This window comes from Cervus canadensis, chromosome 20, assembly GCF_019320065.1.
Source record: "Cervus canadensis isolate Bull #8, Minnesota chromosome 20, ASM1932006v1, whole genome shotgun sequence".
In the NCBI taxonomy this organism is placed as follows: domain Eukaryota; kingdom Metazoa; phylum Chordata; class Mammalia; order Artiodactyla; family Cervidae; genus Cervus; species Cervus canadensis.
The window spans coordinates 10,559,279-10,572,799 of record NC_057405.1 but is presented as its reverse complement, the minus strand read 5'-3'; the positions used below and the strand labels follow the sequence as shown (position 1 = coordinate 10,572,799).

Here is a 13,521-nt window from a genome sequence, read left to right as displayed (position 1 = left end):
AAAAGATGAAAAATAGTAATTTATCTTTACAAAATTAGCACACTTCTTAATTTTAGTTCTGAAAATAGGGGTGGAAAAAATTTAGGAAGCAAGTAGATGGCTTATTTATGGAACAACCTGAGATTCTGGGGACACTTCGTTTTTGGAGGCAGAACTAACAGGATGTAGCACCATGTTATTCATGCCTAAATAACATTAAAGTACCCCCTGGGAGTCCAGAAATTTTCAGATAGAGCTCCTAAATATTTTCGTTCACTTTTCTTATTTACATGTACTCATTTCCAAGAAGGATCTGAGGCATCCACACAAGCATTTAAAAACTGGAAACATAATTCGAGCCAGGAGAAAACAGGAAAACAAAATGAAGTTGAGAGGAGACATGTATACACACAGCTTCATAACTTAATAATGGCCTGCAAATATGGCTCTAAGCCTCCTAGCATTAAAATCAAAAAAGGAAATGTAGCCTAATACAAGATAAAAAGATGAAAATACTGAAATGAACTCTAGATTCTCCAGGCCTTGAGATCTAATGGAAAATTTCCTTCAGACATTATGACTATCATTGAATGACCTACCTGCTGATACTTTTAATAAAAACGTAAGTGTATTTTGTAAACTTTACATAAAAAGTAAAAGTTAATAAAGAGATTCTTCAAAATTCAGATATAGTTTTCTGATTTTCTCCCTTGATATCTTGATCTAGATATAAGATTTAGAGGAGGTGAGCAGTGGTTCTTAAAGCAGGCAGTACAACCTTGTAGGGAGCAATGTGGAAATGCATACAGATATTTTCGGTTGTCCCGGGAAGGGGATACTACTGGCCTTTACTGGACAGTAGCCAGGCAAAGCACAGGACAGCCGTCAAATGCAAAGAACCGCCCTCAGCCTTGCATATCTGAGTGCCCTGCTGGACATGTGTGTGCATGCAAGCTCAGTCGTGTCCAACTCTCTGCAACCCCACAGACTGAAGCTCATCGAGGCTCCTCTGTCCACCGGATCCTCCAGGCAAGAATACTGGAGTGGGTTGCCATTTCCTTCTCCAGGGAATCTTCCTAATCCAAGGACTGAACCCTAGTCTCCTGCATTGGCAGGCGGATTCTTTACCACTGAGCCACTTGGGAAGACAGACATGTAAATAAGTGAAAAACTTGTTTATAAAACCCTAAGCCTAGAATTGAACTCTATTTTACATAGAGACAAATTTTTACTTGTTTTGTGTTAAGATACACTGAATCTCCCAGGAACGCTACCACAATAAAAACCAAGAGAAGACTGCTGCTTTGTTTTGTAAGGAATTTTACGGAAAGTTGTTCAGGACTCCAGAAAATCATGCTGCCTAGGGCATGCCCTTGTGGTATCTCTGTTTCCAACAAAACACCCTTTGTGTCACTCCGCATCTATATGCAGCATGAGGATTCTGCCTGTAGCTAGAGACAGGCAACTGTTTCACTGTGTCTTGTGAAGACTTCTGCTCCAGCCTCTACATACTGAACTGCACATTATTTTCAATATACTTTCTTTCCTTCTGTTTGTTATTTATATATGGCTAAGATATTCTTGGCTTCCCTGGTGGCTCAGATGGTAAAGAATCTGCCTGCAATGCAGAAGACCCAGGTTCGATCCCTGGGTCAGGAAGATCCCTGGAGAAGGAAATGGCAACCCACTCCAGTATTCTTGCCTAGAAAGTTCCATGGATGGGCCACAGGCTACAGTCCATGGGGTGGCAAAGAGTCAGACACGACTGAGTGACTAACACACACACAAGATATTCTTACTAGTGTTTAGAGTCATTTGCATGGGTAAGTTACATTATTAGGAATTTCATTTCAGGATAGTAAAGTTGGCCTTATACATTAAGGCTTCACAGATGAGGTTGAGAATCACCAAGTCAGACTGGCAGGCTGCATATCTTCTGAGAATTCATTGTATGTATAATTCCTTCCAGTCAACTTTTAGTGAGAGCTTTCTAGCAAACAGGATGAGGCTGGAGTGTAATTATTCTCTTTTGCTGAATAGGTGGAAAAGTTCATGTCTTTTAAAGAGCTATCAATAGGCTGACATCTTCTTATGATAACTAAAGAGTAATCAAGAACCTCCACTAAGTAAACTGGTAAGCTCCCTCCACGCAGAGATGATTTCATGAGACACCTAAAGGACGGGTCACAGTGTCCTCAGGGAATGATTCTGAGTACAGCCAACCTTCAGAAATCCCAACCATCAAGGAAGAACACAACTGTAATGATGTCTGCTTAGAAATACTTCAAACAGGAGCTGCTGCTCATCTGCCATAGCCAAGGAAAAACTCAGATGGACACGATGAAATGAAAAGTGTCTAGCAATGGGACTTCCCGCCAAAACAGAGAGAAACAAGTGCACAGAAGTGCAAAATCCACCCTGAGTTAGCTTAATGGGGCTGACCTACTCTTTTGAGTTACTGAATATTATTTTTTTCTACTTTGGAGGACATCAAATAGAAAAGAAATGATTGTCTATTGCTCCACTTGTGGCAATAAAGCCATTATCAAGAGCACACAGGAGATGCTTCTCTTTCTAGTCCCCATCCTGGCAGTAGGGTGGCGCTGGGAGGGAGAGAGGAGGGCCCAAGGAACAAATCCAGCTCATTTAAATAAAGTTTTGTGTAATGAAGACAAGGTTAGAACAGAGAGGGGCCACACTCATCCTTGTCATCTAATATGGTCTCAGATATCCAGGGCCCTCTGAGCACCATCCGTGTGCACGTCTATGCATGAGCTCAAGCACCTTGGTCCACAAGGGGTCCCGCAGCACAGAACTTACGCCAAGAACGATCATCAATGCCGTAAGCATATTGTTCAAACACATTTTGTTTTCATTAAGTGTGTGAGTTCCACAATATGCCAAAGGAAAATGTTTGTGCCTAAAATGTGACTATCACCCAAGCAAAATGCTACACTAACGCAATGGAGTCCGTCTCCGTTGGTGACGGCTCTCAAGCCCCACCACTCCTTCTTCCCTGCCTGCTCCACACCTGGGGGAAAATACAGGAAAAGTCTGAGGTCTCTCTCCCTTGATGCTGGTGGAAACCAGACCACACAAGCCTCTGGCTACACGGAGAATCCTCCAGCCCCACCTCCTAACCACAATAAACACCAACGCTGATCGATCACCCCTACTTGCTCTCTGAAGACATATTTGGACCTACTGGAACCCACCCTTTTGGCCCCGAAAGCCTCACTACGTGAGTGACAAACCCTTTCCTATCCTCTTGGTCCATGCGTGCTGTTATCAGTCTCAACACTGCAACAAACGCTGAGTGGGTGAGGGGGCCATTCTGCTTCTGCAGAGTGACTATCAGACAACTAAGAAACCCTAAATTTACAAATTATAAAGAAAAAGCCAGGAAATACTTTTTTTTTTTAAATCATAATAATCAGTTTTATTACCAAATTGGAAAGCTGACCTCAGAAGTGTGGCCACAGTTAGACTTCCTCACTCTGCAACATTTTAGACACTGCTATGCTGAGCAGATGGCTCTGTAATGCCTGCCGTACAAACCACAGCCTGAGTCTTCTCTGAGCAGACACACACAGGGATTTCACGAGGGATAAAGGGATGTGAGTGAATACATGAATCTGAGTCAACTCCGGGGGTTGGTGATGGACAGGGAGGCCTGGCGTGCTGCACTCCAGGGGATCGCAAAGAGTCAGACGCAACTGAGTGACTGAACTGACCTGAGAGGGATAGCAGGCTGGCACAGGCAGATTGTCAGTTAGAACTGACCCTGCTCTACAGGTAGGGGCGCTCCCACAGACCTTCGCTTTGAATCACTGTCAACCATGAAGAACAGACAGACTTTGGATCTACTGACACTGTTGTTGGGTCCTCAGCTGAGAAAAGTAAGCTTCTGGGGTCAGCCTGGATCGGAACTTTTAAAATCTCACTTCTCAGTTTTTCATAATAAATGTTTAGGTCCCCAACCTGTCCTTATGGTTTTGACTACCAAACCACAACAAGTATTTATTGTTTTACTTGACATCCTGAGATGCCATAAAAATTTCATTTGGCATACGGTAGTTCCTGTCTGTCAAGTTGGTTGACACTCTCTAGGAAACCATGCATGGGAACCTGTAACTTCTTCACCCCAAAACATTAAGCAGACACATCTGCTCGTTTGTTTCAATAATCCACTGATAAAAAAAGAGAAAATCTCTTTAAAGGCAATAATATGGAGTTTCAAAAGATCCAAGAACGTGAAAACTCACTGATGGAATTCAAATTTTTCCCCTTCATTTCACTCTTCTCAAACTTTTCTATGTCAACAATCTAGTTATGGACTCTGGCACAATTCTGACAAGAAATAAGGTAAGAAGAAAATAATCACTTTCTACACAATTCAAAATATTCTTCCTTAGACTGTGGATTGTAGACTGTGTGCCCTGGAGCCTAGGGCACAGGGTGCATACCCTGGGAGCCTCTTACTTGCCAGGCTTCTGTAGGTACTGCCAGGTGAAGAAAGAATTTTGCAGCTAAAATATTTAAACCACTGAATGGTCCTAATGCTGCTCCCAAGAGAAGCATTTAAAACATATTTCTCCCAGATTTTTTCCATGTGCTAATAACATTTAGCTCCACCAGGTTATGTTTATAATAAGTAAATCTGATGGGGACTTTTTCTCATGTAAAGTGACAGATAGTTTCCTGAAGGAATGGTTTATGAGAAGGCAGTTCCGATTAAGATTCCTGTCACTCTGCTACCAGGCCTGATGCTGAGGTCTCCAGAGAAAAGCATTCCATTGCAGAGAATAAATACACTTTCAATGATCATCAAAATAAGGCTACAGTGTCCGCCTTATCAGGGCTATTAAAAAGTCACGTGAACACATTAGATAAACAAATGAGAATCAGGAAGAAAACCTTGACTATACAAGAGCAAGAAAATTAAGGAGCTATGTCTTCTAGTTTTCAATTCCTGATTACATGAGCACAGTTATAGCTAAAAAAAAAAAAAAAGTCTTCCTCACTTCACAGAGTGTCATACTTTTCTAGATTTCCAAAGAGTTCAAAATATTAATATAACAGTTATACAAAATATCCTTGTGAAGATTCTACTACAGCATTCTCTGCACAGTAATCAGGATGTGTGTCCCCACAGAGACAGGTGCTTCCATGATGCTGAGGAACCAGAGGCTGGAGCTACTAGATATGAAAAGAAAAGCAAGGGAACAACAGATATCAAAGAATCCTTTTCATCTGCCCAGGTACGATGTGCCTGGTTCATGGCTGACAAAGTTAGCAGTACCTAGAGGGGTACGCTGGGAAATTCAAAGGGGACTACAAACCTATCATTGAGTGCACAGTTTCTCTTTACTGGGTTTCTGGAAATGCTCCCATTAGGCAGCAAGGGACAAAACACTTGGAACAGAGAGCTCTCAGGAGAGTTAAGAGGAAGCTAACGAGCTTGAACCCCTTGCTCTACTACACGGAAGGCATTTAGTCCCTGATAGCTCAGCCAGTAAAGAATCTGCCTGCAATGCAGGAGACCTGGGTTTGATCCCTGGGCTGGGAAGATCCCCTGGGCAAAGGAAAGGCTATCCACTCCAGTATTCTGGCCTGGAGAATTCCATGGACCATACAGTCCATGGGGACGCAGAGTTGGACACGACTGAGCAACTTGCACTTAATCACAGCACTTGGCATATAGTCTTTCGTCCTTAACATCATGGCAGCCAGCGTGTTAACACAGCAAACTTTATTGTAGTTCTCAGTCCTATTTGCTTTCATTTTTGGTCCTTACCTACTCAAATTCCAAGAGGCATAATCAAAGACCTTTAGGATTGCATGTTCTTCCACTTGCTGAGCTGGTGGCTCAGACAGCAAAGAATCTGCCTGCAATGCAGACAACCTGGGTCTGATCCCTGGGTTAGGAAGATCCCCTGGAGAAGGGAATAGCTACCCACTCCAGTATTCTTGCCTGGAAAATTTCACAGAGAGAGGAACCTGGTAGCCTATAGTCCATGGGGTCACAAAGAGTTGGACACAACTGAGTTACTAACACTTTCACTTTTTTTCACTTAACACTTGCTGAGCAGTGCTCATATCCTTATGAAAGGGTAAGTGCTAAGTGTTAGGTGCTCCTCACTGACTGGCTGGGTTTTCTGAGGCATCATCTGAGGCAGGCATCATCTCCATTAGAAGCCTTCTTTTAAAAAAATTTTTATTGAAGTGTAGTTGGTTTAAAATCTTGTGTTAGTTTCTGCTGCATAGCAAAGTGAATTAGTTATACATATAAATATATCCACTCTTTTTTAGATTTTTTTCCCATATATGTCATTAAAAAGTACTCAGCAGAGTTCCCCGTGCTATACAGTGGGGCCTTGCTGGTTATCTATTTTATATATAGTAGTGTGCATGTCAATCCCAATCTTTCTTTTTTTTTTTAAAGTTTTATTTATCTTTTAAGCGGTGGAACGCTGCTTTATATACATATTTTGCTTTATAATTTTGTGTTGGTTTCTGTGGTACAAGAGTCAGTATTACAGAACAACTGTACTGTGAATCCAGTTATAATTATATATATATATTTATATATATATCCCTTCACTCCTGAGCCTCCTTCCCTCCTCCCAACCCTAGATAGTTTTTTTCCCCTTCCTTTTCATGTCTCTTCTATGAGGACTGGGCTGCAATAGGAATGGGTTCCTGGCCAGAGTTGGAAAGCAAGGAGATTGAGGGACAGCAGGGGAACAGGATTCCCTTGCTCACCGGTAAGTGAAAGGTGGTGTTTTCTCGGGTTCCCTTTGCCTTTTTCTCCCTATGGCAGATCTGCCCAGTGACAGTTTTGCATCACACCCTTTGCTTTTACGCTAGCTCCTGGAGCCAGCCCAGAACGGGACTTGCAGCCTGGCTCCCCTGCTCTCCATGGCCAGCTCCGCTGTGTGTGGCTGTGTGAGGTCACCCACGAGCACTGCCAGGCAGCGGGGCTCCGCTCGGGCCGTGACCCAAGCAGAGTCTTCCCACAGGAAGGTGCGCCTCTGATTAGTGTGAAGCCGGAGTGTGTATGTTCCCTGATAAGAAAAGTGCACGCATTCTCAGAGGATGTATTAGCATTAGGAGGACAATTTGATTCTTCTTTAAAATTTCCTGGGTGATACCTGTGACCAATTTTAAGAAGGCTATGCTTTAGAACAGTGTGTAGGAGGAACACACACACACCCCTTGTTACACGGTGGTACTCATTCATCACACCCACTCTATACTTTCAATTTCCTTCCCAAGGCAGTAACGATTTTCAGGCACTTAAAATACTTAACATTTTATACTATGCCTACTACAGCAGACTGAAGGTATAATCAACCATCAGTAGGAATAGCTTAGGTAGATAATGTAAATGTTAACTCAGATTTTTACAAATCCACATACATATGGCTGAAGAGCATCTTTCAGTAAATGTCCACAATAGTAAATTACAAATAAGAAATTGAAGAACCATGCTTTTATTCATGATTTTATTCTAAACTCTTTGCTTAAAATGTTCATTTCATTTCTCGAGTAAGACAAAGCTTTTCTGCATCTCCCAAGTATACTACAATTCCATTTTTTGCCATCATCTATGGGGTCGCACAGAGTCGGACACGACTGAAGTGACTTAGCAGCAGCATGTTCATGTTTCAAAGAGAAAACAGATTCATCATAAAGTCATTTTGGTGTTTAAGAAACCAAAGTGCTATGGATGTTGTTCAAGAAAGACTGTACCAACTTCTGCTCTGCAGCAAAGAATAATCACATACAAAGTACAAATGCAGCAACTCAGAGCCCTCATGAACTCAGCACTGGAAAAGCACCCAGGTCGGGAGAGCCAACAAAAAGAGTTTGCTTTCTAAAATGTCCAAATATTTCCCCACCTCCTCAATCAAGGTATAAGAAATATGACTTAATCTTTTCTTAATGACATAGAGCATTAAGAAAGGGTTAAGAATAAATGAAAAGGATTTGAAATTAAGAGGACTGGGTTTGGGTCACTGGGTCAATATGCCCTGGGAGATTGATCTTAAGTCATTTACTGCACCTTCCAGGGCTTGTCATCTTTACATCAGGATCACTAAATCCCTCAGAGCTGTCTGGAGTATTAGGCCACACAGCGCACCTGAAATGCCTGGGGCAGTGCCCCTGTTCTCACAGAGGGTGCTCCATGAAATGCCAGCCCACTTCCTGTCCCTTCAGCGCACGATCTGAAAAGCTGAGTTACTGCTGGACGTGCTGCAGGACTGTCCCCTCTGTGTGGATGCAACATCAAGAATGGGTCACTGGGCAGGATAAATGCAACTCTAAGTCTCCCCCTAGAACTTCGTTTTTAAGTGCGCACACACACACATTTGTTCTTCTGCAAACTTCTTCCCTATTCCCTAGCAGTCTCCGTAGCCTTCAAAGGGCTTCCCTTGTAGCTCGGCTGGTAAAGAATCCGCCTGCAATGCGGGAGACCTGGGTTCGATCCCTGGGTTGGGAAAGTCCCCTGAAAAAGGAAATGGTTACCCACTCCAGTGTTCTGGCCTAGAGAATTCCGTGAACTGTATATAGTCCATAGGGTCGCAAAGAGTCGGACACGACAGCAACTTTCACTACCCTTCAAAAGTCAGCTCCCCTAACGCCCTAACCTTCAGCTCAAGTGTCATAGGTCCTCTGTGCCACAGGTACACTATACACACACACACACACTGAGTCCGTGTATTGTTGCTCAGTCGCTAAGTCACGTCCGACTCTTTGCGACCCCAGGGACGATAGCACGCCAGGCTTCCCTGTCCCTTCACCATCTCCCAGAGCTTGCTCAAACTCCTGTCCATTGAGTTGGTGATGCCATCCAACCATCTCATCCTCTGTCTCCCCCTTCTCCTGCCCCCAATCTTTCCCAGCATCACGGTCTTTTCCAATGTCTGTATATACATACATGTGTGTATATGTGTGCATGTGTGTGTGTATGTGTGTGTGTGTGTGTATATATAAAACTTCATCATAATCACCAAAAACTGGAAGCAACCAAGATGCCCTTCATATATCCATGCAATGCAATAGTACTCAGCAATAAAAATGATCTATCAGGTCATAAAAGACACAGAGGAAACTTAAATGCATATGGCTAAGTGAAAGAAGCCAATCTGAAAAGTCTACATACTGTATGATTCCAAAAAGTATATGACATTTTTCAGAAGACAAAACTATAGAGACAGTAAAAAAAAAATCTGTTATTGGTTGTCAAGGGGAGAGGGGGAGAGATGAACAGGGGAAGAAAAGAGGACTTTCAGGGTAAGGAAATACATAAGTATATAAATGCATATACAAGTTTATATATACAGAAGTTTATACATATATTCAATACATATAATATGTGAACTTAAACATTGTGAAAGAAACCACAAAACAAGGCAAACAATAAGGCAGCCTCTTATATTTGAGTGTTTTACCTCAGCATTCATAGCAGTTTTTATGCTCTGTCGTTTACCAGTGATATAAACACGCTTTGCACCCTGTAGCCTTTACGCTTAAGCCATTTTGTTGTTAAGGCATCTAAATATAGAAAGTACTTATTTGGGTAGGTTTATTAAAAAAAACAACATTTACCACTGTATCCCCGCTGGTCACCAGTGAAGTATGAGCTATGGGTTCTCAAGCGTACTTTAGACACAGGCAAAGGCAGGCGCAGCTGTGACTCAGGTGTGGAGAGAGAAATATACACGAGACAGAAGCTAGAGCCGCGGTCTGTCTTTACATCTATGAGCTAAACGGCACACAACACATTATTCACTCACCTCACCAGGAACACGTTCTGACAACTCTGTGCACAATCACTATCTGCTTCCCTAAGGCATGAAATGTGGCTGGGCCGATCCTGAATTTGTGATCCATCTCCTCTGTATTCTCCTCTGTACCCACTACTTGATGGCTGATTTTTGCCCTTTCTACCTACTGTTTTCATTCCAGGTGCCAAAGCTGCCCCAGTTATTCTACGAAACCTATCTCACATTCTACCAGTTCTGGAAAAGAGAATGAACAATATCATATACCTTAATGTGCCTCTGAAGAAAGAACACCAGTAAGAAACTCAACTCCCAACATTTTTCAAGACCCGGATACCACCTTCTCTGCGAAGGTTTGCACTGAGGAACCGACCTAACCACATCCTCTCTTGTCCCCACTGTGTCTTGTATTCTGCTCCTATTACACCTCCCACCACAGTGAGGACAGGGAATTATGCATGCGGCTCTCCCCAACCAGGATGCAAGCCTGCCAAGAGAAGGAGCCCTTATTTTAGCACAGACGACACTCAACATAAGTTGGATGAAATGAAATGAAAGAACAAAACTCTATAAAAGGAGATAAACAACTACTCGGTATCTGATCTGACGTAGTTGAGCAGCTCTCAAATGAAAGTAGGGGGTGACGAGGGTGGGCAAAATGGGTGAAGGGGGGTGGTCAAAGGTACAAACTTTTATAAGATATAAAAGTTTTAAGATAAAATAAGTCCTGGGATGTAATGTACAACATGGCCACTACAGTTAACAATACTGTACTGTATATCTAAAACATGCTATGAAAGGAGATTTTAAAAGTCCTCATCACACAAAAAATTTGTCAACTTTGTGTGGTGACATTAATTAAACTTATTACAGTAATCGTTTTGTTGTAAATCATTCTGCTGTACATACTGAAAATCATTCTGTTGTATACCTGCAACTAATACAATGTTATATGTCAGTTACATCGCAATTGGGACTTCCCTGGCAGTCCAGTAGTTAGAACTTCACCTTCCAATGCAGGGAGTGCAGGTTCGATTCCTGATCTGGAAGCTAAGACCCCACATGCCTCGTAGCCAAAAAACCAGAACATAAATAACAGAAGCAATATTGTAACCGATTCAACAAAGACTTTTAAAATGCTCCATGTCAAAAATAAATCTTAAAAAAATTACATCTCAATTTAAAAATAATTCTATAAGGATGGGTTTCGTGTGTTCTACTAGTTGTTTCACTAACATGCAACTAGGTAAGAAAGATGAAGCTTCAGATCTATGCTCATACTGTACCTATGCAGTTTTGTTTTGATTTTCTCTGATAGTCATACACTAACATATGTTAGTTGTCACTATTATTCTTTCATTTAAAAAGCAAGAGGTAAAATGAATGTTCTCTGGAGATTCCTGTAGGTCCTCTAATGATTTTAGTGCTGAACAAACTTTGGCTTTTAAACTATCACATTCTAATCTATTACTTGAGGCCCTGACCCTGAAATAAATGCAGAGGATAGGGTGCCAAGATGTTAGACACAGCTCTTTAAAGCTTTAATTTGGTCTTTTGGGTCCATAAAGCCATGATTGAGTCACTGAGCTTCAGTGAACTGATAACAAGGAAAATTCGAGTTATCTTGCAAACTCTTTCCCATATAATAATCCCTTAGGATATTTAAAAATCATATCAGCAAGCCACTGAGCTAAGGTTAAAATACTATGTTTCCTGGGTCATATTTAAAATCAAAGTGTTCTACTTACCTTTCTATTATTTTAGTTATTAAGTGGAGGCAAAACTTTTTTTTAACATGGATATGAATAACAAGAAAAATACCTAGACCTCATTCCTCAAGGATAATCTCCTCTGGTCATGTGAAGTTAAGCCTGTTGGGTGACATCTGGTACCATACCTGTCCTGTGTATGCAAACTCCAGGGCCTGCTTTAAGCCAAGACTGGTCACACCGCGTAAATTCACCTCGTCAGCACCACTTTCCACCATACAAAGGCTGAACATGGCCTGAGGTGGGAGAGAAAGGAAGACAGTTACGGGACTTAAAAAGCAAGGGAACACAATGAAGTCCTCGAGAAACTAAGAAAGAAACAAGTTAAAGACGGATTTTGGTTTCTGAAATGCTTCTGCAAGGCGTCCTTCGCACCAGCCACTGCGGCTCACTCTGGCGTCTGCTTAGAGGAACACACAAGGGCCCTGCGTGCCTCACACACAGAGAGCCGAATCCCACAGCTGTTCTCCGGGGGAGACTTGGGCTCAGGCTCGCTCCCTGAACTCACAGTCTCCATCCTGGGGGCCCAGAGCTAAGCTGAAATGGGGAGCATTCCCAAACGTTCTTGCCAACAGGACACGGAAAGTAGTGTCTTGTTTCCTGACTTCTCTGCCCTTTTCTCCTGCCTCATTTCAGTGACGCATCTCTTTCCTCACACCTGACACACATCACACATTCTGTTCCAGTGGGTCTCAAAGTGAGCCCCTGGGTCAGCAACATTAGCATCTCCTGGGAACTCCTTAGAGTATAAATTGATGGGGCTCCAACCTAGACCTTGGAGAAGGAAATGGCAACCCACTCCAGTGTTCGTGCCTGGAGAATCCCAGGGACAGAAGAGCCTGGCGGGCTACCAGTAACCTGGGTTGTAATAGGCCGTCCAAGTGACTCTGATGCTTACCGGAATCTGAGAACCACTGGTCTTAAGACATTCAGTGAAAATCAATCTGCCCCCAAACCAGTTCTCCAAATGGCCAATGGATTGAAAATCAGTTTGTCAAATGAAAATCTTGAAATTTAAAAAAATGCAGGAATTTCCTGGCAGTCCAGTGGCTACGACTCCATATTTTCACTGCCAAGGGCATGGGTTTGATTCCTGGTCAGGGAACTAAAATCCAATAAGCCATGTGGTACAACCAAAAATAAATAAATAAAATTTGAAAAAATGAAAACCACTAATTTATACACCTATAACAACTTTGACTTAACAGGTAAATAAAGAGAATATTCTATTTCGGACCACTGATGATGAAATACACTACTTAGAAAACTGTACATCTATGTAGTGAAGAATTAACCTTATCCAAAGGACCTCTCCAGGCCTAAAAATAGCCTGCCTGAAAGGAGCATCTCTGTTCTCTGGGGCTATGGCCACTGACAGTATAACAACATGATTTATGACGGGAGCTTTGGTTCATACTGTATCAGCTGTGATGTCCAGAGGAGCAAGAGACCAAAGGTACTAGTCTGACCTCCAGGAGACACTAGAGATGAAAGGTCAGCCACATAAGATGACTATGAGTTATCAGTAAAAACTCTGGACACCAAAACCTTGAGAGAGCTTCCCTGGTTGGCAGTCCCCTATGCATACTCTCACAGAGTCTGGTCAAGAGTGGGTAAGGCTAAGACCTCACAGGTGGAGGAGGGCCAGATGCTCCATGTCGGGTCCCCTTCCAGACTCTGCCCTTTATGTCTCTTCCCTTGGCTGGTTCTGATTTGTTCAGTTCAGTTGCTCAGTCATGTCCAACTCTTTGTGACCCCATGAACTGCAGCATGCCAGGCCTCCGTGTCCATCACCAACCCCCGGAGTCCACCCAAACTCATGTCCATTGAGTCGGTGATGCCATGCAACCATCTCATCCTCTGTCTTCCCCTTCTCCTCCTGCCTTTCATCTTTCCCAGCATCAGGGTCTTTTCCAATGAGTTAGTCCTTGGCATCAGGTGGCCAAAGTATTGGAGTTGCAGCTTCAACATCAGTCCTTCCA

The 13,521-nt window shown here is 42.6% G+C and overlaps 1 protein-coding gene across 7 annotated transcripts in view; it reads right to left on the bottom strand.

Annotated features, from left to right (window-relative positions):
- KLHL32 (kelch like family member 32) overlaps positions 1-13,521 on the bottom strand; it is a 208,400-nt gene that overhangs the window by 113,923 nt on the left and 80,956 nt on the right. For all 7 annotated transcript variants that reach the window (XM_043439171.1, XM_043439179.1, XM_043439173.1 and 4 more), the window contains exon 4: positions 11,668-11,775. In XM_043439171.1, the coding sequence (XP_043295106.1) occupies positions 11,668-11,775 (108 nt within the window). The remainder of the gene's footprint in view (positions 1-11,667; positions 11,776-13,521) is intronic.